Below are 24,893 nucleotides of genomic sequence, written 5' to 3'. Positions count from 1 at the left end.
CCCTTTTTGATAGTTTTTAGGGTCCAATGTCTTTGCTCCTGTAAAATGAGCTTTGGTGTCAAAGTACAGTTTCAGCGCCTTGTGCTGCAGCTCGTGGTCACAATGAGACTCCTGAGAGGGCAATTGACTCGCCATACCTGGGTTTGTGTAAGAACATGAGTGTGACTCACTCAACAGTGAAACCACCTGAATGTGGACTTCTCAAACTGCCTCCTGCCATGGAGCAACAGAGTGCTCTTTTGTGCCTCTTGGGGGAAGGGGATTCCCGTGGTCATTTTCCTGTTTTTCTGGGTGCTGTTCTTGGGGAGGAGCAAGGTGTCAGGAGACATAGCCGGTACCAGTGTTGGGAGCACTGCCTGGGGTTAGGAGGTGGGAGCTCTCAGCACACAAGCGGAGGATATGCAGCTCTGCTGATCTGTTCATGAGCTCCGCCACAAAGGGGTCGGGGACATCACAGGAATCACCAGCGTGGCCCACCCTGCAGTCCAAAATGAGTGGAATGGGCCCAGGAAGAGGCGACAGCTTTCAGGCTCCGCTCCAAACTCGGGCCCATGAGGGCCACCGTCCCCCCCCCCCCCGCCTGTTTTGAACCCTGTCCGCTAGGGGAACAAAGGGTGGCCTGATGGGGTGTCTCGTGGAGCAACGGGCTCATAAGGGTCAAATGGCGGCTCAGGTCGTCCTGGCACTGGGTGGAGGGACGGAAAGGGGGGTGGATGTGGCATATCCTGGGGAGGAAACTCCCATAACCAAGAGCACAGAGGCTGAGGAGACCCACAGGGCCCACCATTTCGTGTTGATCGAGTCTTTCTTCCCATCAGTTCGGTAGCTTCTGAATAAACCTCTAGCACATTAAAGGTAAAGTCACAATCGTCGTGAAATTGACTTGGATTCTCAAGAAAGTCTGCTTCCCACAAATTATCACTGACAGGCCTGGTTGGTAGATGTAATAATGTTCTAGGGGTTCTGACAGCATAAAGGAGCAGAGCTGAGGGGGAGACACTGGCAAAGAAAAGCACAGTAAAGGAAGGAATTGTTACTTGGAAGTGACAATGTTCCTCTGAAGAAAAGGACAGTGGGCAAATCAGAGGATCTGATGCCATGACTGCTCACACACACTAGGACTCATTTGTTGAAGCAGAGTTGAGTAACCAGGAAGAAAGACCTATTGGTCTAAACTTTTAGATCTTCCCTTGCATGCACCTCAGTGAAGACCACACTATCCAACCCAGTCCCAGATTGTAGACAGGCAGATGCCCACACAATCATGAAAGTGAAAGCATGGGCATGGTAGGAGGTGCTATTTGCCTGCCTTGCTCTGGCGTCACCCGTGGAAGATCACACGGCAGTCATTTGTCGCTGTTCTTATGTTCGATATGTGCGTGCCCAGGCTGAAATGAAGATGGGAGCCCTTGAAGGAGGATGGCCCTTAATCACGTGGTCAAAATGGTCTTTATGTGTGGAATGTCCTAGATGTGGGAGTGGGGCAGACACCCATTATGTAGGCTATCTGTCTGCTCCCACAGGAACAGAGGAGAGACAGCTCTGTTCCAATCCTGGGATGGGTATGTGGAGCCATTTGTAGATGGAAGGTGGGAAGGGCCAAAATGAGCAGGCTGTAGCTCCAGACAGCTACTGAGCTAAGGAGGAAACCTTTTAAATGATACTAATTTAAGCGTTTTTCATTGGTGTTAAATTAAGGATCCAAATCCTCACATGACTAATATTGTGTATGTTTATTCTTATCAGAGGATGATTTATTGAGAAAAAATGCACATTTGGAACACGAAGCAAAGTGAATGAGCTTGAGTATACAGAGTGAAGTACATAAATGTGTAGACTCAGCCTCTGTTTCCTGGTGAATTACCCCGGTAGAATTACGGCCTACAGTCACAAAGTACACCAATGAAGCAGGGTACAGCAATGAACAGGGTGCTAGAGCATCTGAGAACACAAACCAAGGAAGCAGCCTCTGTTCCCTGGACTCCCAATTGAAAGCATTCCAAAATTCAGAGAGGAAAGACAAGGGTACCCAGATGTCCAGATTACCCTCCCATGAAGCCACACTACCCTGAATCATTATGTTCCAGTAGCGCTATCTCTCCTGCCTTCAAATGGCAAGACTATTTGATCTGATATCCACAGGCCTAGGATAATCTACCATCAGAGGCAGCGTGGAATTACAAAGGTATCCAAAATCCCTTAAAGAAACAGATAAAGAAGTAGCCAGGACCTGAGGAGAAACAAAGTATTCTTTTAATAGAGGCTTTTAAAACAGGCTCCAGACCATTCTCTAAACAAGAAACTTTTCCTGGAGTAACACTGTTTGTACAGAAGTCATATCGTATTTCCTTATAGATGTGCCCTTCAAATTCACACCAGAAACAAAACCTATGAGTACCAGGAAATGTAGAGACATTTTGTAATCCTCTACCTCTTCCTAGTACGTTCATAGACATGAAAATGGAGATCCTGCAAAAAGCCAATCATGTGACCAGACATCCAAAGGAGTCATCGAAATGAAGTTCATCCTTTCAGATGAAACTTGTGAGAGCACTACCGTTAAACTCCATACATAACATCAGGGTGGCAAAGCCTTCGGCGGCAAATTGCATGACATTGAAATCCATGAATTAATTTGCAATGGAACATTAACATGTCCAAAATGGAGGAAAGACTTCAGACATCCCACTTCATTTCATACACTTGAAAACAATTCACACTGAAGAGAAACACTGTGAATGTGAGTACTGGGGAAATCCCTCCCTTGTTTTAACACCCTTCAAAGCCACGTAGGAACTCACAGTTATGGTGGATATTTTGGATGTAAGCAACGTGAGAAAGGCTTCGACTGTCCTACTATCCATCGAAGACATGAGAGAAGTCACACTGAGGAGAATGCACAATATGCGATATAAGCAATGCGAGAAAGCTTTCATTTCTCCTCATCATCTTAAAGAGCAGGAAACATTTCATACTAGAGAGAACCCCTATCTATGCAGCAATGTGGCAGAGCATTACTTGTTCCAGTGATCTGCAAACACATCAAAGAACACACACTGGAGCAGAACCCTCAAGATGGCAGCAATGTGGGCAACGCTATGGGTTTAAACAATGTGATGAAGTTGTCACTTGTTCCAGCATTCTTTATAGTCATATTAGGACTTACACTGGAGAGGGATCTTATAAGTTGAGAGCTTCCTACCTTGTCAGTAACTAAGTTATGAGTAAAACGAGACTTAGGGGCCGGCGATGGGCGAAGGGGCGAAGGGGGGGCGCCTCTCTGGTGGCGCCGGTGGCAGTGGCAGGGTCGGTGGCAGAGTGGTCGACTCCTCTCCTCTCAGGTGGCGACTCTGGCTTGTTCTCTTAGGTCAAGGCCTCTTCTGGCTCCCCTCAGGCAAAGGCAGTGGCAGCGAGGGCGGAGGCCGGATCGACCTCCATTCCCAGAATGCACCGGGCGGGAGCTGCGCCTCCATGGAAGAGGAAAGTGTAGGAAAAGTGGCGCGTGGATGGAGCATGAACGTGCGTGCGTGCGTGCGTGCGTGCGTGCGAGCTAGGGGTGGTGAGGCCGGGCGGCGGCTGGTGACACAGCAACAAGCCCGGGCCTTGCCGCCTTTTGCGCGTGCGCAGTCTTTGTTTTGGGCCTGTGATGGGCTTTCTAGAGATGTCTAAGGAAAGGGCGGGGCCTCCCTGCCTGAGAAAGAATTGATGACTTCTGGTGATCTTCAGAAACGGGAGGCGCAGTTTCCCTACCACCCCGCCCCCGGCTTCCTGACCTTCCCACCCCTCGGGTCTGGGGCCGGGAAGAGGATCCAGCGGCACCCGCGGTGCTGTGGTGGGGGTGGCCGGCACTCGGGTGGTGAAGGAGCGGTCGTGGCGGCGGCCGCCCGGGTCCCTTCCCTTCCTCTCCAGTGCAGCCTGGAAGTGTTCCTGTCTCTGCAGGTGCGTGTGCGAGGGTGCGTGTGCAAGGCGAGGCCGGACGGCGTCTGGGCAGGCCTGGTGCTCTTTTGCCCACTCGGCTTCCCTTCACCCCGGGCGCTGGGGAGGCTGGGGCGCGGCCTGGTGAGGGGGCGCGGCGGCCTGGGGAGGGGGCGCGGCGGCCTGGGGAGGGGGCGCGGCGGCCTGGGGAGGGGGCGCGGCGGCCTGGGGAGGGGGCGGGGCGGCCTGGGGAGGGGGCGCGGCGGCCTGGTGAGGGGGCGCGGCGGCCCGGGGAGGGGGCGCGGCGGCCGGGGAGGGGGCGCGGCGGCCTGGGGAGGGGGCGCGGCGGCCTGGGGAGGGGGCGCGGCGGCCTGGGGAGGGGGCTCGGCGGCCTGGGGAGGGGGCGCGGCGGCCTGGTGAGGGGGCGCGGCGGCCTGGTGAGGGGGCACGGCGGCCGGGGAGGGGGCGCGGCGGCCCGGTGAGGGGGCGCGGCGGCCCGGTGAGGGGGCGCGGCGGCCGGCCCTCGCCTTTTCTGGTTGTTTCCTCCGCAGGGGGACGCGCCCGGGTGGGGCCGCTCGCCGCCCAGGCCTGGTGGCCCCGGGGCTCCCGGGCGGGCTGGGGCGGCACAGCCCAGCGCCTTCCACACGATGGTGGCCGAGGCCCGCGGTGAGGAAGGCGGCCCGGTGACGGCCGCGGGCTCTGGCGCTCATCCGGCCGCGTGTCGGCGAAGGTACCCACGGCCCTGCCCGGGGCCGCAGCCGCCTACCCCGGATGCCGGAGCGGGCGGGACTCTGGGTGGCGGAGCTGAGCTGGGGTCCAGGTTCCTGGGGCCGGGTGTGCGGTGGGGACCCTGGGGGGCGCCGGGCCGACAGGGCCGGCACTGGACCTAGTGGAGAGATGGCGCGGGCCAGGGCGACGCTGCCGCTGCCCGCCCAGACTCTGGGGCCAAGCGTCGGGTTCCCCCCTCTGCGGCCGCCTCCCCAGTTGCCCCCGTTGGCCGCGGGCCTGGGGACCGTGGATGAAGGTGACTCTCTGGATGGTCCGGAATACGAGGAGGAAGAGGTGGCCATCCCGCTAACCGTGCCTCCCACGAATCAGTGGCATCCTGGAAAACTTGATAGAACTATAGCAGAAGACGCCTCAGGCAGGCAGGGAAGTCGGGCAGCCACCTTATAAGAGACAGGGATAGGAGGCCGGGGTCCTTCCTACTTTCATTTCTTAGCCAGACAAATGTTGTCAGCCACTTCAGAATTATTGCCATGTGTGGAGATTACTACATTGGGGGAAGACGGTTTGCTTCACTCTCAGACCTAATAGGGTATTACACTCATGTTTCTTGTTTGCTTAAAGGAGAAAAATTACCTTTCCCAGTTGCACCTCCAGAGCCAGTAGAAGATAGAAGGCATGTTCGAGCCATTCGGCCTTACACAAAAGTACCGGACACTGACGAAATAAGTTTTTTAAAAGGAGATACGGTCATTGTTCACAGTGAATGGGAGGATGGATGGATGTGGGTTACAAATCTCAGAACTGATGAGCAAAGCCTGATTGTTGAAGTCCTAGGAGAAAAGGTGGGCTGAGAAGAAGATCCACAAGAAAGCAAAATATGGTTCCATGGGAAGATTTCCAAACAAGAAGCTTATAATTTATTAATGACAGTTGGCCAAGTCTGCAGTTTTCTTGTGAGACCCTCAGATAATACTCCTGGTGATTATTCACTTTATTTTCAGACCAATGAAAATATTCAGCGATTTAAAATATGTCCAACACCAAATAACCAATTTATGATTGGAGGCCGGTATTAGAACAGCGTTGGAGACATCATAGATCATTATAGAAGAGAACAGATTGTGGAAGGGTATTATCTTAAGGAACCTGTACCAATGCAGAATCAGGAACAAGTGCTCAATGATGCTGAAGATGGCAAGGAAATCTATAATACAATTCGTTGTAAAAGAATGGATGCTTCATAAAAAATATTGTGAAGAAAGGTTATCTTTTGAAGAACGGCAAAGGACAACGTTGGAAAAATTTGTATTTTATTTTAGAGGGTAGCGATGCCCAGCGTATTTATTTTGAAAGTGAAAAACGAGCTACAAAACCAAAAGGATTAATAGATCTCAGTGTATGTTCTGTCTATGTTGTTCATGATAGTCTCTTTGGCAGGCCAAACTGTTTGCAGATAGTAGTTCAGCACTTTAGTGAAGAACACTACAGCTTTTACTTTGCAGGAGAAACTCCAGAACAAGCAGAGGATTGGATGAAAGGTCTGCAGGCATTTTGTAATTTACGGAAAAGCAGTCCAGGGACATCTAATAAACGCCTTCGTGAGGTCAGCAGCCTTGTTTTACAGAGTGAAGAAGCCCACTAACTCCCAGTAAAATATTTTACTAACCCATATTGTAACATCTACCTGAATAGTGTCCAAGTAGCAAAAACTCATGCAAGAGAAGGGCAAAACCCAGTATGGTCAGAAGAGTTTGTATGTGATGATCTTCCTCCTGACATCAATAGATTTGAAATCACTCTTAGTAATAAAACAAAGAAAAGCAAAGACCCTGATATCTTATTTATGCAGTGCCAGTTGAGCCGGTTACAGAAAGGGCATGCCACAGATGAATGGTTTCTGCTCAGCTCTCATATACCATGAAAAGGTATTGAACCAGGATCCCTGCGTGTTCGAGCACAATATTCTATTATAGGAAATATTATGCCAGAAGAAGAGTACAGTGAATTTAAGGAGCTTATACTGCAAAAGGAACTTCATGTAGTATATGCCTTATCACACATCTCTGGACAAGACCAAACACTTCTACTGAGGATTTTCCTTCATGAAAAGCTTGAATCGTTATGTACACTAAATGACAGAGAAATAAGCATGGAAGATGAAGCCACTACCCTATTTTGAGCCACAACACTCGCAAGCACCTTGATGGAGCAGTCCATGAAAGCCACCGCCACACAATTTGTTCATCATGCTTTGAAAGACTCCATCTTAAAGATAATGGAAAGTAAACAGTCTTGTGAGTTAAGTCCATCAAAGTTAGAAAAAAATGAAGATGTGCAACACTAATTTAGCACACTTACTGAACATACTTTCAGAGCTTGTGGAGAAAATATTCATGGCTTCAGAAATACTTCCACCAACACTGAGATATATTTATGGGTGTTTACAGAAATCTGTTCAGCATAAGTGGCCTACAAATACCACCATGAGAACAAGAGTTGTTAGTGGTTTTGTTTTTCTTCGGCTTATTTGCCCTGCCATTCTGAATGCACGGATGTTTAATATCATCTCAGATTCCCCATCTCCGATTGCTGCAAGAACACTGATACTAGTGGCTAAATCTGTACAGAATTTAGCAAATCTCATTGAATGTGGAGCTAAGGAGCCTTACATGGAAGGTGTCAATCCATTTATTAAAAGTAACAAACATCGAATGATCATGTTTTTAGATGAACTTGGGAATGTACCTGAACTTCCGGACACTACAGAATATTCTAGAACTGCCTTGTCATGTGAGTTATCAGTGCTGCATGAGATTTATGTGGCTCATTCAGATGAACTTCAAACACTTAGTAATGAATGTGGTGCACAGCAGCATGTACTGAAAATGCTCCTGACTATAACAGAACTGCTTCAACAAAAACAAAACCAGTATACAAAAACAAATGATGTCAGGGAGCAGCCTTCATCCTGGTGTCCTGCATGGATTCAGCATGCCCTCCATTGTAGTTCACGTCAGTATAATATTTCCTTTGCTCTTGCCAAAAAATAGCACACCTTTCCACATGCCAGTGGTGTGTGAGCTATGCAAACAAAACCAAGATTCTGCTGGTAAATACTGTACCAGCAACTTTGTAAGCTATCTGTGCAGGATATTTGCACTTTTTCCACATGGAATCTTTACCAAACTCTGAGCCTTGTTGTACAGATTAACTTTTACACACACACACAAAAAGGCTACACTTGTGTCTTGAACTATGAACTTGAACTATGAAAATATATTTTCAATACATCCAATTGCCACAGTTTTGCTATCTCTTCGAAAAAGAACTATGAAATCAACTGACAAGGAAAATCATTCTCTATTAACAGCTGAAAATAACTGGATTACGGACTGTTATTACTACATCTTCTTCCTGATTAAGAATATGACCATTTGACTCTTCAATGACTTTATTTGTATTTACAGTTTCCAGAATTTGCCATTCTAATAGGAACAAATTTGGCTGTTTACTTTTTTTAAAATACTGTGCTACATTTTCTGGAACTGTTAAAATAGAATGGATCTATTGTTCATCAGCTTTATTTTTGAACATACACTTATTTTTTTTCTTTTTTTATTTGTTTATTAATTGAACATAAATTTTTTTACAAGGTGTTGTGCAAAGAGGGTAGAGTTACATAGTAGGGCAGTGTGTACATTTCTTGTGATATCTTACTTCCTGTTTTTCTATCCCTTGTCTAGGTAACGTAGACATGCATACAATATACAATGTATCAAGAACATATACAGTATTCACAGACTTGGTCTCTACTGTCTCTCCGTCGCCTTTTGTTAACAGTCATATATCAGGGAGTTCATGCCCCTTTGTTTTCTGTGTTCTAGGCTTGTCTCGCTCAACATTATTTGTTCGAGTTCTGACCATTTCCCTGTGAACAACAATATTTCACCATTCCTAATCGCTATGTAGTATTCCATTGTGTATAACTACCATATTTTTTGGGTCCATTCGTCCGTGGAGGGGCATCTGGGTTGTTTCCATATTTTGGCTATTGTGAATTGTGCCGCGATAAACATGGAAGTACAAATGTCTTTTTGATATCTTGGGTTTTGCTGTTTAGCATAGATGCCTAGGAGTGGTATGGCTGGGTCATGGGGTAGGTCTATATTGAGCTTTTTGAGAAACCTCCATACTGTTCTCCAAAGTGGTTGTACTAATTTGCACTCCCACCAACAATGGAGAAGGGTTCCTCTTTCCCCACAGCCCCTCCAGCATTTGTTGTTTCCTGAGTTCAGAGTATAGGCCATTCTAACTGGGGTGAGGTGGTATCTCAAGGTTGTTTTTATTTACGTTTCCTTTACTAGCAGGGATGTTGAGCGTTTCCTCATGTGTTTCTTTGCCATTTTTATATCTTCTCTTGTGAAGTCTCTCTTTAGCTCTTTTGCCCATTTCCTAATAGGTTTATTGGGCTTGGAGGGGCTTAGTTTTTTGAGTTCTCTGTAGATGACAGATATCAGGCCTTTGTTGCTGTGCTGGTAAAGATCTTTTCCCATATCGTTGGCTGTCTTTCTATTTTGGTGGCTATGACCTTAGCTGTGCAGAAACTTTTTAATTTGTAGTAGTCCCATTTGTCGAGTCTTTCCCCTCTTTGTTGTGCCCCTGGGACTCTCTCTATTCAGGAAGTTCCTTCCTGTGCCTATAAGTTCTAGCGTCTTTCCTATTCTGTCCTTCAGGAGTTTCAAGGATTCAGGTCTGATATTGAGGTCCTTGATCCATTTTGAATTGATCTTGGTGCATGGTGATAGGCTTGGGTCTACTTTGAGTTTTCTGCATATGGCTGCCCAGTTCTCCCAGCACCAGTAGTTGAAGAGGCTATGTTTATTCCATTGTAGGTCTTTAGGTCCTTTGTCGAATATCAGTTGGCTGTAAGAGTGCGGTTTTATTTCTGGGTCTTCAATTCTAATCCGTTGGTCTTCCGATCTGTTTTTATATCAATACCATGCTGTTTTTGTTATGATGGCATTGTAGTAGAGCTTGAAGTCTGGTATTGTGATACCTCCTGCACTGCTTTTTTTGCCTAGAATTGCTTTGGCTATTCTAGGTTTTTTGCTGTTCCATATGAATTTATGGATTGGTTTCTCTATGTCGGTGAAGAATGTGGCTGGGATTTTGATAGGTATTGCATTGTATTTGTATAACAATTTGGGCAATATGGCCATTTTTCACTATATTGATTCTGCCTACCCATGAGCATGGGAGGTCTTTGCATCTCCTTGTGTCTTCTTTGATTTCCCTGATTAGATTTTTGTAGTTTTCATTGAATTGGTCCGTCACGTCCTTGGTTAAGTTGATCCCTAGGTACTTTATTCTTTTTTTGGCTACTGTAAATGGAATTGTTCCCATAATTTCCTTTTCTGTTTGTCTATTGCTGGTGTACAGAAAAGCTGCTGACTTTTGTGGATTGATTTTGTATCCTGCTACTTTGCCAAATTGGTTTATTAGGTGTAGGAGTTTGGGTACTGAGTTTTTTGGGTCCTTCAGATATAAGATCATGTCATCTGCGAATAGGGATAACTTGATTTCTTCCTTGCCGATGTGGATCCCTTTGATGTCCTCCTGTTGCCTTATTGCTATGGCTAGGGATTCCAGCACTATGTTGAACAGAAGTGGGGAGAGTGGGCATCCTTGTCTTGTTCCTGAGTTTAGGGGGAATGATTTAAGTTTCTCTCCATTTAATATGATATTAGCAGTTGGTGTGTTGTAGATGGCTTTTATTGTTTTGAGGAATGTTCCATCTATTCCTGTTCTCTCCAAAGCTTTCAGTAGGTATGGATGTTGTATTTTGTCAAAGGCTTTTTGGGCATCGAGTGAGATAACAATGTAGTTCTTAATTTTAGATCTGTTTATGTGGTGAATTACGTTGATTGATTTACAGATGTTGAACCATCCTTGTGACTGAGGGATGAAGCCTACTTGGTCATGATGTATGATTTTCTTGATCAATTTCTGGATCCTGTTTGCTAATATTTTATTGAGGAGCTTTGCGTCTGTGTTCATTAGTGATATTGGTCTGTAGTTCTCTTTTTTTTGTTGGGTCTTTGCCTGGTTTGGGAATGAGTATGATATTAGCTTTGTAGAATGACTTTGGGATTTCTCCCTCTGTTTCTATTTCGCGGAAGAGTTTGAGGAGTATTGGTACTAGCTCCTCACCAAACGTTTTCGAGAATTCGTTGGTGAATTCATCTGGGCCTGGGCTTTTCTTAGTAGGGAGGTTCTTGATTACCTCCTGTATCTCACCGTAAGTTATTGGTTTATTTAGTTGATTTATTTCTTCTTGGTTCAGTTTTGGCAGTGTTTACTTCTCTAAGAATTGATCCATTTCTGTAAAATTATTGTTTTTGGCTGAGTAGAGGTTTTGGAAATAGCTCCTTATGATTGTTGAATGTCGTGTGTACTTGTTGTAATTTTTCCGGTGGAGTCCCTGATTTTACGTATATGAGTCTCTTCTCTTCTTTTTTTTGTAAGTCTTGCAAGGGGTCTGTCAATTTTGTTTATTTTCTCAAAGAACCAGCTTTTAGTCTTATTTATTTGTTGAATGGTCTTTCTATTTTCAACCAGATTTATCTCTTCTTTAATCTTTGTGATCTCTCCCCTCCTAGTCGTTTGAGATTCTGTCATTTCTTGTTTCTCCAGTTGTTTTGGTTTCATCGTGAGATTATTCACCTGCTCTGCTTCCATTCTTTTAATGTGGGTGCTGAGTGCAATGATCTTGCCCCTCAGTACTGCCTTAGCTGTGTCCCATAGGTTTCTTTGTGTTTCCCATGTGTTTTCTTTGTCATTGTGGCTTATGAATTCATTGATTTCATCTTTAATTTGGTCTGTGGCCCAAGTGTTGAATAGCAGCATGGGGTTTAGCCTCCAAGAGTGTGTATAGCCTCTGTGGTATCCTTTTTTTTTGAGGGTTACTTTGAATCCACTGTGATCCAATATAATTCATGGGATGACGTCAATACTTTTGTATTTGCTGAGGTTCTTTGTGTGGGCTATGACATGGTCTATTTTGGAATGTGATCCATGGGCTGCTGAAAAGAAGGTGTATTGGGTCTCTGTAGGGTGGAAGGTTCTATATAGGTCTGTTAGATCCATTTGGGAAATGGTGTTATTTAGGTCCTCAGCTCCCTTACTAATCCTCTGGGTGTTGGATCTGTCTCTTGGAGAGAGAGGAGTATTAAAGTCACCCACTATGATTGTGTTTGCGTCTATCTTGTTCTGTAATTCTGTGAGAATTTGCTTGACATATGTAGGGCCTCTTTTGTTCGGTGGGTATACATTTATCACCGTGATTTCTTGATTCTGGATTTTTCCTTGTATTAATATGTAGTGTCTTCTTTGTCTTTTTTTTTTTTCTTTTGCCAGTCCTGGGCCTTGGACTCAGGGCCTGAGCACTGTCCCTGGCTTCCTTTTGCTCAAGGCTAGCACTCTGCCACTTGAGCCATAGCGCCACTTCTGGCCATTTTCTGTATATGTGGTCCTGGGCTATTGAACCCAGGGCCTCATGTATACGAGGCAAGCTCTCTTGCCACTAGGCCATATCCCCAGCCCCCTTCTTTGTCTTTGTGAGTTGACTTTAAGGAGAAGTCCAGCTTGTCTGAGATCAGAATGGCTACACCTTCCATTTTGGTGGGTGCATTTGCTTGGTAGATCTTGCTCCATCCTTTCATTCGAAGCCTGTTTTTGTCCCTTGCTGTAAGGTGGGTCTCTTGTAGACAGCAGATGTCAACTTTTGTTTGTGAATCCATTCTACCAGTCTGCTCCTCTTTATTGGGGAGTTTAAACCATTTATATTTAAAGAGATCAAGGATAAGGGTGTTTTTTCTCCTTCCATTTTCTTGTTGGGCTGTTTTTTCCTCTTTTTTTTTCTTGTCTTTAGAGAGCTGGTCTTTCTGCTGGACTTTGGCTATTGAAGTTTCTTTCTGATTCTGTCTGTGTGTCTTTTACGATCTCTGTTGGGTGGGGTTCCCCTCTTAAAATTCGCTGTAGGGCTGGTTCTTTATTCACATACTCCTTTAGCTCCTCTTTGGTGTGGAAAGATCTGGTTTTCCCTTCGAATGTGAACTCCAATTTTCCGGATATTTGATCCGAGGTTGCAAATTGTTATTCTGAAGTACTTGGATGGTGTTCTTCCACTCACTTCGAGCTTGGTAAGTTTGTGTGGATGTTATTCGAATCCTCTTCCCATTGAAGAAAGTTTCCTTCTTTTCTTTGGCTGAATTCAGAATTTGCTCTTTAATCTTGAGGTCTGTAGTCTTGAATATTATGTGCCTTGGGGTGGCTTTCCTGGGGTCTGGCCTGCCAGGTGTCCTATAGGCTTCGGTTACCTGGATGGGGTCCCCTGTGAGATTGGGGAAGTTTTCTGCAATAACTTTATTGAGAACATGATGAAGCCCTCTGCTCTGGTATTCCGCTCCTTCTTCTATTCCAATTATGTGCAGATTATATCTCTTGTCTTTGTCCATTAGTTCCTGGATTCGTCTGCCCTGAAGCTTCACCTTTTCTTGGAGTGTGGCCATTTTCTGGTTGTTGTCGGCTGCTTCATCGTCCAGGCGAGAGATTCTGGATTCTAAATGGTCCACTCTTTGTGTTATGGTTTCAATTGCGGAGTTTATGGATGTCAGAGAGCTATTTATGATTGTCATATCAGCTCTGATGGTGGAAATTTCTTCCTTTAAAGAGTTGTATTTTAGGGCTGGGGATATAGCCTAGTGGCAAGAGTGCCTGCCTCGGATACACGAGGCCCTAGGTTCAATTCCCCAGCACCACATATACAGAAAACGGCCAGAAGCGGCGCTGTGGCTCAAGTGGCAGAGTGCTAGCCTTGAGCGGGAAGAAGCCAGGGACAGTGCTCAGGCCCTGAGTCCAAGGCCCAGGACCGGCCAAAAAAAAATTTTGAAAAAAAAAGAGTTATATTTTAAATCTATTTTTTCATGCATTTCAATTCTCAGGATGTGGAGATTTTCTTTAAAGGTGGCTTGCATTGTATCCATTTTTGCTTCCATTTCTTTCTTGGCTTCCTGGGTGTCCTTCCAGATTTCTGCTCTAAACTCCTGGAATTGTTTTCTGATTTCATTTCTGACGCTTTCGATCATTCCTGTTAACATGGCCTCATTTGCTTTTTTATTCTCCATCTCCTCTTGAGTCGTGCTGCTTTTTGGAGCTGGCGAATTGGCTTGCCCTTTAATGAACTGAGTTATGTTTCTTTGTGATTTGCGCATCTGGAGATCTGTGTAGATCTTCCCTCCCTCCTGTGTAGGTGTGTCTACGGCAGCAGGTGCTGTCGCTGTGGCCCCGCCCACCAGTGCAGGGTACGCCTACCAGAGCGGGCGCTGTCGCCGGGGGCCCGCTCTCCTGTGTGCTGTGCGTCCACTACAACAGGCATTTTAGCAGGATATGCCTCCCAGAGGGAGCCCTGGGTTGTTGGGTTGTGTTTGCACCCTCCCGCGAGTCCGTTGGGGGGGGTCGGTATGTGTGGGGCCCAGTGGGATCGACTGTCCGGGTGTGGCTTGGCACCCTCAGACCTTGCCTCCACTGCGAGGAGGGGACCTGATCAGGCTCAAGTGTCCCTGCTGGGCTGGTATTGCCCACCAGCGCCTGTGATTTTAGTTGTAAGAGTCTGTGTGGTCCAGGCGCCTCAGGTGGGGCTTGCACTGCCGGTTGTCCCCCGGCCCCTGTTGGGAAGGGGGTGGGGCCGGTTCTGCCAGTTCAGGAACCTGTGGGGCCTTGGGGTTGCTCCGCCCTTCCCCTGCTAACCTGACTTCCCAGCGCCTGATGGGAGCTCCCCGCCTGATTTGGGGGTTCTTTGTTCCCTCGGGGTGGGGAGGGGGAGGGAAGGAGATCTAGCTTCTTTGTACGGCTTGGGTCTCTGAAAGCTGGTCTCCCGTTGGGGGAGGGGATAATGGGGCACTCACTGTTGCTGCTTTGTGTGTGTGTCCCGCGCAGCCATTGGTCCTTCAGGGGTTGGCGAAGTGTCGTGGTTGTTTCCCCAGTTCCCTCTTTCTGCCGTGCTGCCTTTAGAGTTATGAAGTATTTTCAATTATGAATTCTTGCAAAGAAATATTTTTCTCAAAATCCAAGTGATGATCCTACTTCTTATTCCAGATCCAGCATTTTTTTCATCATCCCTGTCTTGTGAATCATCATCTGCTCGACCCATTTCTGGTCAATCTACATCCTCGTCATCACCCATGTCGTTCATCATCTCCCATGTCGTTCATCATCTCCGAGAAACGATCAAAATGAGACAGGTCTTCATCGGCATCATCTTCCCAATCTTTCCAATGACTGAAATCCGCACTGAGCCAATGAAGCTTCGCCCTCTCTTTTGTTAACCTAGGCAGTGACTGGCCTGATTCGCCTTTTCCTAAACCACATACAATCGATCCGGCCGTTCTTGTATGCTCGGAATCGTCCGGATCAATACAGTAAAAAAGATCGATTTTGTTTAAATGTTTAAAATGGTCACATCCTACAAGTCGACTGAAGTTAAGTTTGATTTCTCAGAGTTTACCTGAACCTCTTTACAGTCTACAACACACAATTCCATGAGCACATAGTCCCTTCCATCTTACCATTTCGCAGAAACAGGCTGCAGGGTGACCAGGGCCGGGGACGGGCGAACAGGTGGGTGGGCCTCTCTGGTGGCGCCGGTGGCGGTGGCAGGGTCGGTGGCAGAGTGCTCGACTCCTCTCAGGTGGCGACTCTGGCTTTTTCTCTTAGGTCGAGGCCTCTTCTGGCTCCCCTCAGGCAAAGGCAGTGGCGGTGGGGGCAGAGGCAGGATCGGCCTCCATTCCCACAGTGCACCGGGCACGAGCTGAGCCTCCATGGAAGAGGAAATTTTCGTGTAGGAAAAGGGGCGCATGGATGGAGAATGAATGTGTGTGCGTGCCTGCATGCGAGATAGGGGTGGTGAGGCCGGGAGGCTGCTGGTGAGGCAGCACCCTGTCGGGCCTTGCCACCTTTTGCGCGTGCGCAGTCTTTGGTTTGGGGCTCCTGATGGGCTTTGTAGAGATCCCTTGGGAAAGGGCGAGCACATTGAGCACTTTCCTGAAGTCTTTTGCTGCAATTTTGAAGGCTTCTACAGCGATCTTTGCTTAGGCTGTTCATCTTATATGGTTGCGTTGTGTCTATAGGCTGACAAGATTCGAAAGATCTATATTGTTAGATTTTAAAATGACCATAATAATTAAAAATGAGGTTATAGTCTAGGAATTGTTAAATAATTTTAGAAATCATACTTCCATTTTCTTATATTTGTATGGGTGGCAAGGAGTGGAGAGCATTCAGAGAATCAAGTATGTCAATTCAAAAATTAGAGACAATTGGAAAGCTGATATGTAATAGGTATTCTGGAGACACTAGTACACAGTAGTAGAGAGTTAGCCTGAGAGCTTTTAAGTTTATATAAATTGCATGAATACATGTGTTTTAATTTGGACTTATGAAAAATTGGGTAATAGGATAGGATTATTTATTCATCTGAAGATAACATAGGTTCTGTAATGTTATATGTAAGGATATGAACTCCCACTTATATTTGGGAACATCTTGGGACTTTTAAAAGTACTAATTTTTTTTGTAAGTTATGTAATATCTGGACAATCTATAATTGGGAACGTCTTGGGACTTTGAAAAGTACTAAGTTTGGGTTTTTTTGCAATTTACTGAATATCTGGACAATCTATAATTTGAAACATTTTGTCATGCCGACTGTTTTACTTGATATGAAAAGAAGAAACAAGGTGTTTATTATTTTAAATCTTCCTGTGTTTGTGTCCTGACTGGCAAGGAAATTATATTATTGCTCTGACACTTCTAAAAGGAATTATTTCTTCTAATCTGAGCTAGAATTTTGATCATTTTTCTTCAACTTCTGATATTCAAGACATTGAAAATATTTTGCCATTGTTAAATTAAACATAATTTAAAACCTAAATAGCTCCATGTTATGTTTGTGTTCAGCCTTAAATATATACATATATATATATTAGAATTAGTCTTTTTTTAAAGATTTAGTTTTGCATTGAAATACTTAACATTTTATAATCATTTTCTTAGAATTCTAAAGCTTTATAAAGTTTTTAATCTTTCTATAGTTTCTGGTAGCTGATACATATATATTCACATATTCACACACACATATATGTGTAGATTTTTTGACAGACTTATTTAACACAGAAGTGTTTAAATTTTGTTCATTGTATGAATTGCCTCTGTTCACTATGAAAAAATAGAAATATATACTGAATCAGATAGTAAAAAATTCTGCTATTGAATTTAATGTAAATAACATAACTAATAAAATAATTTTTCTAATAAAAAAAGAAAAGCACAAACAAAGAACCACAAGCAATATAATATAAGAAAAAAATCACTTGCTTCCATTACTTGGAGTTCATTTCAATAAACATTCTTTTATATACTCAGGCTATTGAGCACTGAGATCCTCTCCTAGGAATACCATTCATGTTCTCTCCATGTGAATGTTTAGATTGCTTTTTAACTAATCAGATCTAGGTATAATTATTTGTCTTTTACTCTCCATTGGGTTAGCTTGTAGATTTGTAGACAGAGTCTAGTTATTACAAATGAGGGAAACCATGCAGCCTATATTTCTTTGGGTCTGGCTTACATTGCTTGGTATACTTTTCTCGAAGTCTTTCCATTTCCTTATGAACGAGGCAATGTCATTCTTTCTGATAGAAGCATAGAATTCCATTATGGGGGGGGATTGGGGGGTGTATCACAATTTCTTGGTTTTTTTAGTCTGAGAAAAGGTTTAATCATCAGCATATTTTCAATTATGATAATTGCACAAATGGTAATAAACCCCCAAATTCCCTCTCACCTTTGGATTTTTTCAGCAATCTTAGCAATGTTGAGTAGTCCATTGTTCAAAGTCTGTAGTTTTGCTGTATAAACAAACCTACTCTACTGCAGGTGGTGTAAAATTATAGCACATGTAATAAGGTACAGTCTGTGAGAATTGATAATCAATGGCTATTATACTCATTTATACAGTTTCTATTTTCCCCTTTTTGGTAGCTTTTAGGGTCCATTGTCCTTGCTCCTGTAAAATGAGCTTTGGTGTCAAACTACAGTTTCACCACCTTGTGTTGCAGCTCGTGGTCACAGTGAGACTCCTGACAGGGCAATTGACTCGCCATACCTGGGTTTGTGGAAGCACATCAGTGTTACTCAACAGTGAAACCACCTGAATGTGAACTTCTCAAACTGCCTCCGGCCATTGAGCAACAGAGTACTGTGGGTAATGAAAAAGTCAATGAAAATTAGCAAATATTTGAATAAGTAACTCATAGAAAAGAAAGGTGAACAAAACAATATCATAATTGGATCTCGGTAATTGAGAGAAATATGTTTCACAAGTCTAATCACGACTAGGTAAAAATATATAAGCACATTTACACCCAAATACTGAAATGTGAAAAGTATTTGATGTTCAGCATAACACCACATATTTTATGGTTAGTAAACATGTTATCTTATGTAAAAACTAGAAAAGAAAATTTTTGTCATATTACTTATTTACATAACCAAAATTATGCTTATCAAATACTATTAAGTGAAAACACATTATTCTGCAGTGTGCCTGATTATATTTTTCAATAGAAACAATTTTTCAACTGATTCAAAAAAAAACAAATGAAAATGTATATCTGAATCCATATATATGTACCCTTATGTTCATATCAGCAAATAGAGATACTGTACAGAAAACCATTTTAAGCTTTTAATGTTCTGTTGTGTTGTTGGTTTTCAAGAAGAGGGACACTGTTTTTTCTCTTCATCAGATTCTTCCGTGTTTCAAAACATGGTTGTGTGATGTTATATTCACGAGTCACAAATACTTCTTATGTTTTAGTTCTATCTTTTTAATTTTTATATTTTTGTGTGTGAGTTTCCTGGGGCTATGAGCTCAGGGATTTGTACTTCTTAAGCAGACATTTCTGTACTTAATCTACATCCCTAGCCTTTGGATTGTTTTTCACATGCAGTCTTGCTTTGGGCCCTGGCCAGCATAGAAATCATTTCTTCTATTCTTGATTATAATGTAGCTGCAAAGGCAGGCATACCCCATTCTGCCCAGCTTTGCCTGTGGAGTTTTGCTACCTTCCACCCAGACTGGCCTGGAATGATGAACCTTGGGTTCTGAGATTCCCATGAACCTGGGATGCTAGGCAAGCACCAATGCACCCGGCGAGCTATTGAATCAGATGAAGTCTTGTGAAAGTTTGCACCAGGTTGACCTTGAGCTATAGTCTTAATCTCTGCTTCCCAAGTAGCTAGGAATATTTGTGTTAGCCAAAAGCACCCAGTGATCTTGTCTTGTAATGAACTCAAAATACCAAATGGTCATCTTTGATCACACTGATTTATTCCTTCTCTAATCAACTTTAAAGACAATTTGAAAACCATATACGTTGATGCCCAGGCCCACTGATACTTGCGAAAAAAAACTCCACCCACTATTTCTTGCCTGGCACCTAGTTTGGGTTAAAAGACATCATGCTCCTGAATTGGAACCCAAGTGGCAAGGATCTTATTCGGCAGTGCTAAGTACACAGTCAGGTATGGAAGGTACAGGAAAACAGCAGGAGATTCATCACTCTCATGGGAAAAAGGCAGTGGGACAATATCCAACAGATGGCTCAAGATGGACTCTTCAGAGATATTCAGAAAATCCCCTAAAGACAGGACTACCCAGCATTAATTGATGTGGTCAACAGAGACATAATTTTTTGTTATGATTACCCCTCATTTTTGTTAATGTGTTACAGTAGCTTTACTGGCCAGACCTTTGTACAGAAAGCCTGTTGGATTTGCTGTACCTTTCCTGTTTAATGGAAATTGGGGGAAGCCCCTCTACCCCAAAAAGAGAATCAAATTAATGATTTGATTGGACATGTAAACCATTAGGGAATGTGCTAACCAGCTTGAGGTGGGGGCATCAGAGCCATTGGAGCATGATGTGGAGGTGTCTTTACTGGGCGTTCGTTCAAGGGGAGGCAGCAATTGTATGTATGCGAATGTGGGTGGGTATGTGGGGGGCGTCCATGGGAGTGGGCAGGGTGTATGTAGAGAGGAAACGAGGGGCATTGTGTGCAGTGAAGCAGGACAGAACGAAGCAGCAAGAAGTGTCTGCCAGAGGAGTGCTCTGCTGGGCAGAGCAGTGCCTGAGCCTGCTAAGGGGCCTGTGGGGAGAAGCCCGAGGTCTGTGAAAGGCCTTAAGGCCTCAAGGAAGCCTGCAGAGAAGCCTTGAGGCCTCAAGTAAGTCTGCAGAGAGGGGAGAGGCATGAGAAGAGGCCAGGCATGCAGGAAAGAGAAATTGAAAGAAGCCAGCTCCTTCGGCATTATGGAAGATTGGAGGTTGAGCTTGTTGGAGTTTGGAGATAGAGGCTGCTTTGGGTTCTAGGTTCTGAGGTCTGGGTAGCTTGCCCACGACAAGGTCGTCCACCACAGGCCCGTGTTTGGAGGTGGGGGCTGTTCTGGTTCTGGTTTTGGGGTTCTTCAATAAAACTCCTTCGCCCCTTTAGCCGTGCTTTCATGGAATTTTGTGATCTCAAGCGCTTACACTGGACTGTGAACACAACATCATTAGGAAGTGGCTGGGTAGTTGACTCTTGCTTAGTAGATTTGTTTTGTTATGTGCACATTACTCTATGTTGGTCTAGATTTCACATACTCCTTGACAGAAGCAGGATATTCTCATTTCTCCCGAGTCTATTTGATTCTTCTGAGACCCCCAGACCAAGTGCACTGCAGTACGCAAGGCCTGCGTAAGCAACGTGGGAAACACTCATGCAGAGGAGCCCTGGACCTGTGATGGTCCTGAGCTCTCCAGTCCCTCAGGGACCGCAAGAGCAGGTTATATCAAGAACTTCAGAAAACTCAGTGACTCCCTGATCAGAAAACAAGTTTCACCAAATGTGGTTAGAATAGAGCTACTGCTGCATGGAATGAAAACAGCAAGACATTGGACATGGGTAGAGAGGCTGTGTTTCTTGGTGCCACTTCCTGGAAGACAATTGAAAGCCTGGGTGGCCACAGTTGTTGTGTGAGGGAAGCCAGGAAAGCTACAGGTAAAGCTGAGCACCTATCCAGCTCTAGCAAGTCCCACGCTTGCCCACAACTACACTGGGCAGAGTTAGATGTGGATAGGGCTGCAGGAGCAGCTGTCATCAGGACTCCACCCATTCTGCCTGGATCACAAGTCCCTGGCCACACCCTCTATTATTTCACACTCCTCGCTGACCAATGGGATGGCAGACTTGGGGCCACGCCCATATCCTCTGCTGCCTACTAGCACTGGTATTCCCTCTGTGGGCTTACACCACTCCCAGCCGTTGAGGGAGGTGGAGGTGGCCGAGTGGTGACAGTGATTATCAGTGAGTTAAGAGGTATAGTGAGAAATAGATATTGTTAGTGATTGTAGATTGTAGATTGTAGACTGTGGATTGTAGATTGTAGATTATAGATTATAGATTTCAGACCTCCTGGGAATGTGGCGACTCTGTCTTCCCTGCTGCCCCAGGGCTCGGAGGTCTGAAGAAACCAGCCAAAACGAAACAGCTGCAGCAAATCAACTACGGCAAGAATACCAGCAGAATTGTCCTGCAAGTGGACCTGCACAATCTAACACAAAGAAGAAAACTGTCAAGGGCCATCATCCCAAGAGAAACACCACTGGGTATGGTCAATCAACTAAGCGTAGAGCCAAAGGGCACACCTCCCCTGAGCCTGCCCTGCCTTCCTGCAGCTCGAGAGCTTCCTGGGTGGAGAGTGTCATAGCTCCCAATAGCATTGAGGATCTGAGGAGGCACTACCAATCCCTCATGCTTACCCTGCACTGCAGCAAGTTACAAAACCAACAGCTCTCCAGTGAGATCCACCAACTGAAGGCGGAAAAGAAACTCCTGCAGCATCGACAACAAAAAGAGAATTGGAGGAGAGCCCAAGAGAAAGAAGCAATGCAAAAAGAACTGGAAGCCCACAAGGTAACGATACAGATGTTGGTTGAAGAAGAACGCAATTTACACTGTGCCCTGGCCCGCATGCAGCAAGTGTTTAATGAGAGAAAAAGGGAGCAGGAAGGGGTCACCAGCCGCCAGCAGGCTGCACCGCAGCAAGTTGCAGAGCAAGACATAGCCTTGTCCCCAGTCACCACCCAACAGGATGACACTCAAAAGAACAATCCACAGCTCACCCAAGACCAGAAACAGAGCAGGAGTGGTGATTTGGAGGAAATCAACAGCGAATTGCAAAGAAAGCTGCAAGTCCTCTGCACCCAGAAGCTCAACATGCAAAACAGAATTCACAAGCTCCAAAAAGCCGCAGAGGAGCGGGCAGTGCTGAAAAGGCAAGTGGACAACCTGAGAAGGCTGGTGATGGCCATGAGGTCAGAAAGGGACAACTTTGCCATATACCTGAGGAGGGAGAGGGCCATGTGCGAGGACATGATCCAGCAGCAATCCCAAGAGATGAAGCATCTTAGAGAGGAGAGAGAGAGAGGGCAGAGGCAGGTGTTGGAGCTGGAGGTCAACCTGGAGGAGGTTAGAAAACAACTGGCAGAGCTGCAGGCACCCGCAGGACCAGCTCAGGCTGAGCAACAGCTGCAGGCCCAGGCCTTGCAGATGCAGGAGGAGGTCAAGGACCTGAAGCAACAGCTTCACTTGCAGGTACAGGAAAACCACAGCCTCCGTCTCCAGAACCTGGAGCAACAGGAGCGGCTGTGTAGACTGGAACAGGCAGGGGAGGAACCCGTTCCTAGGCCTGCCGAGGATCGGCACAAGACAAAGGACACAGAGAGATGCACACATGTGCAAGACGGAGAGATGGAAGATCCACTGCTGCAGCTGCAGGATGCTTTCCACCAGCTGAGCGGTGAGAAGGAGGAGCTCGCCAGTGCGCTGAGCTCAGAACAGCACCTGAAGGAACAGCTGCAGGAGAAGCTGAAGCAGCAAGAGAACAATCTGCAAAAGTGGAAAGAGGAGGCTGAGAGGGCGAGCTTCTTGGCTCAGGAGGGGCAGAAGCTGCAGGGCCAGTATCGGATCCAGCTGCAGAAACTCAGAGACACCTGCGATCGGCACACATTCTCCAATTGGAAGCTGAGGACAGAAAACGATGCCCTGCAGGAGCACCTGCAGACCCAGAACCAGCTGCTGGAGCAGCTGAAGCAGGAGCAAGAACAGAGCAAGGTGCTGGCCCAGATGGAAAGGGAACAGTTACAGGACACTCTCAAGTGTCTAGAAGCAGCAAGGCAAGAGAAGGAGCAACTGCGGGCCCAGCTGAGTGGCCTGGCGTTCCCTCCAGAAGGCCAAGCAGTGAGTAACGGGGAAGAAAGGGGGGCGGAGGCAACCCCACTCGACGTAACCGTCCCTGACGATGTGGACAGCCCTCAAGACATCAGGGACATTTTCCAGAAAGCATTATCCGCTGCTGAATGGAAAAAGGAAAAACTCAGCCAGCAGCTGCAGGAGCAGCAGGCCCGCTGCAGGTGCCTGGCCAACCTGGGAGCCCAGTACCAGACCAAGCTGGATCAAGAGGCCCTCTTACCCAGAGCGAGGACCCACGGCTTGTTTGGGAAGAGGAAGCGGGACACACAGGGGCTCAAGAGGGAGCTGCAACTCTGCTTCAGTCCCGACCTGCCTGACACGGTGGACTTCCAGAGTGGAGTGGATGACCTGCGACAGCGATGCAGCCAGCTATCAGACCACATTACCGCCATCGAAAAGTCCATTGTGGCCTGCAAAGAGCAGATGGAATATCTAGAGACCCTGCTTAAGGAGAAAGATGAACATGTCGACCTGCTGTCCCAGGAGAAGCAGCAGAAGAAGAAGGAGCTGCAGGAGCTGCTGTTGCGTCTTGCAGCTGAAGGCCTGGAGGGCCAGGACAAGATGCAGGCCGACACCGAGGCCCCTGGTGCTGACACCACTTCAGACTTGGCAGGCCCCATGAAGATTGAACGTAGCGAGGAGCACGACGGTCTTGAGGAAATCCCACTCAATGACGACGTGGAACCTTCCACAGCAGGGCCTGCGGTTCAGTGCCCCATAGAGGACTCCACCACACATTTTGGGGGCTTGGGGAATGAACGCCCCATCCCGTTCTGGTCCAGACTTTTGAATTTTGTTAAGCAATCATAGCAGTGGAGAGGAATCCATTGTTCAAAGTCGGTACTTTTGCTGTATAGTCAAACCTACTCTACTGCGGGTGGTATAAAATTATCGCACAGTCTGTGAGAATTGACAATAAATGGCTCTTATGCTCATTTGTACAGGTTCTGTTCTCCCCTTTTTGATAGTTTTTAGGGTCCATTGTCCTTGCTCCTGTAAAATGAGCTTTGGTGTCAAACAACAGTTTCAGCACCTTGTGCTGCAGCTCATGGTCACAGTGAGAGAGTCCTGAGAGGGCAATTGACTCGCCATACCTGGGTTTGTGTAAGAACATGAGTGTGACTCACTCAACAGTGAAACCACCTGAATGTGGACTTCTCAAACTGCCTCCTTCCATGGAGCAACAGAGGCTCTTTTGTGCCTCTTGGGGTAAGGAGATTCCCGTGGCCATTTTCCTGTTTTTCTGGGTGCTCTTCTTGGGGAGGAGCAAGGTGTCAGGAGACAGAGCCGGTACCAGTGTGGGGAACACTGCCTGGGGTTAGGGGGTGGGAGCTCTCAGCCCACAAGCGGAGGATATGCAGATCTGCTGATCTGTTCCCGAGCTCTGCCACAAAGGGGTCGGGGACATCACAGGAATCACCAGCGTGGCCCACCCTGCAGTCCCAAATGAGTGGAATGGGCCCAGGAAGAGCCGACAGCTTTCAGGCTCCGCTCCAAACTCGGGCTCATGAGGGCCACCATCCCTCCCCCAGCCTGTTTTGAACCCTGTCCACTAGGGGAACAAAGGGTGGCCTGATGGGGTGTCTCGTGGAGCCACGGGCTCATAAGGGTCAAATGGCGGCTCAGGGTCGTCCTGGCACTGGGTGGAGGGATGGAAAGGGGGGTGGATGTGGCATATCCTGGGGAGGAAGCTCCCATAACCAAGAGCACAAGGCGGAGGAGACCTGCAGGGCCCACCATTTCGTGTTGATCGAGTCTTTCTTCCCATCAGTTCGGTAGCTTCTGAAAAAAACTCTAGCACATTAAAGGTAAAGTCGCGATCGTCGTGAAAATGACTTGGAT

At 46.2% G+C, this 24,893-nt stretch overlaps 1 protein-coding gene and 1 pseudogene across 1 annotated transcript; one reads left to right on the top strand and one right to left on the bottom strand.

Annotated features, from left to right (window-relative positions):
- Positions 1-14,734: 14,734 nt before the first annotated feature.
- Positions 14,735-15,559, bottom strand: LOC125367546 (annotated as a pseudogene).
- Positions 15,560-20,867: 5,308 nt separating this feature from the next.
- On the top strand, positions 20,868-23,861 carry LOC125367545 (golgin subfamily A member 2-like). Its single transcript, XM_048368234.1, has 4 exons — positions 20,868-21,027; positions 21,251-21,332; positions 21,476-23,039; positions 23,238-23,861. Exons 1-4 carry the CDS (start codon positions 20,868-20,870, stop codon positions 23,859-23,861), a joined length of 2,430 nt encoding a protein of 809 aa, XP_048224191.1.
- The last annotated feature ends 1,032 nt before the right edge of the window (positions 23,862-24,893 follow it).

Source organism: Perognathus longimembris, chromosome 19 (assembly GCF_023159225.1).
Source record: "Perognathus longimembris pacificus isolate PPM17 chromosome 19, ASM2315922v1, whole genome shotgun sequence".
NCBI lineage: Eukaryota > Metazoa > Chordata > Mammalia > Rodentia > Heteromyidae > Perognathus > Perognathus longimembris.
Note: the sequence above shows the minus strand (reverse complement) of the source record. Positions and strands in the feature narration are given on the sequence as shown.

Bases quoted from the DNA above. Each gene is read 5' to 3' on its own strand.
- LOC125367545 (XM_048368234.1), top strand. From the start codon at position 20,868: ATGTGGATAGGGCTGCAGGAGCAGCTGTCATCAGGACTCCACCCATTC. The intron at 21,028-21,250 runs GTATTCCCTCTG...CTGCTGCCCCAG, and splicing joins TCTGCTGCCTACTAGCACTG to GGCTCGGAGGTCTGAAGAAA. The intron at 23,040-23,237 runs GTGAGTAACGGG...CTGGGAGCCCAG, and splicing joins TCCCTCCAGAAGGCCAAGCA to TACCAGACCAAGCTGGATCA.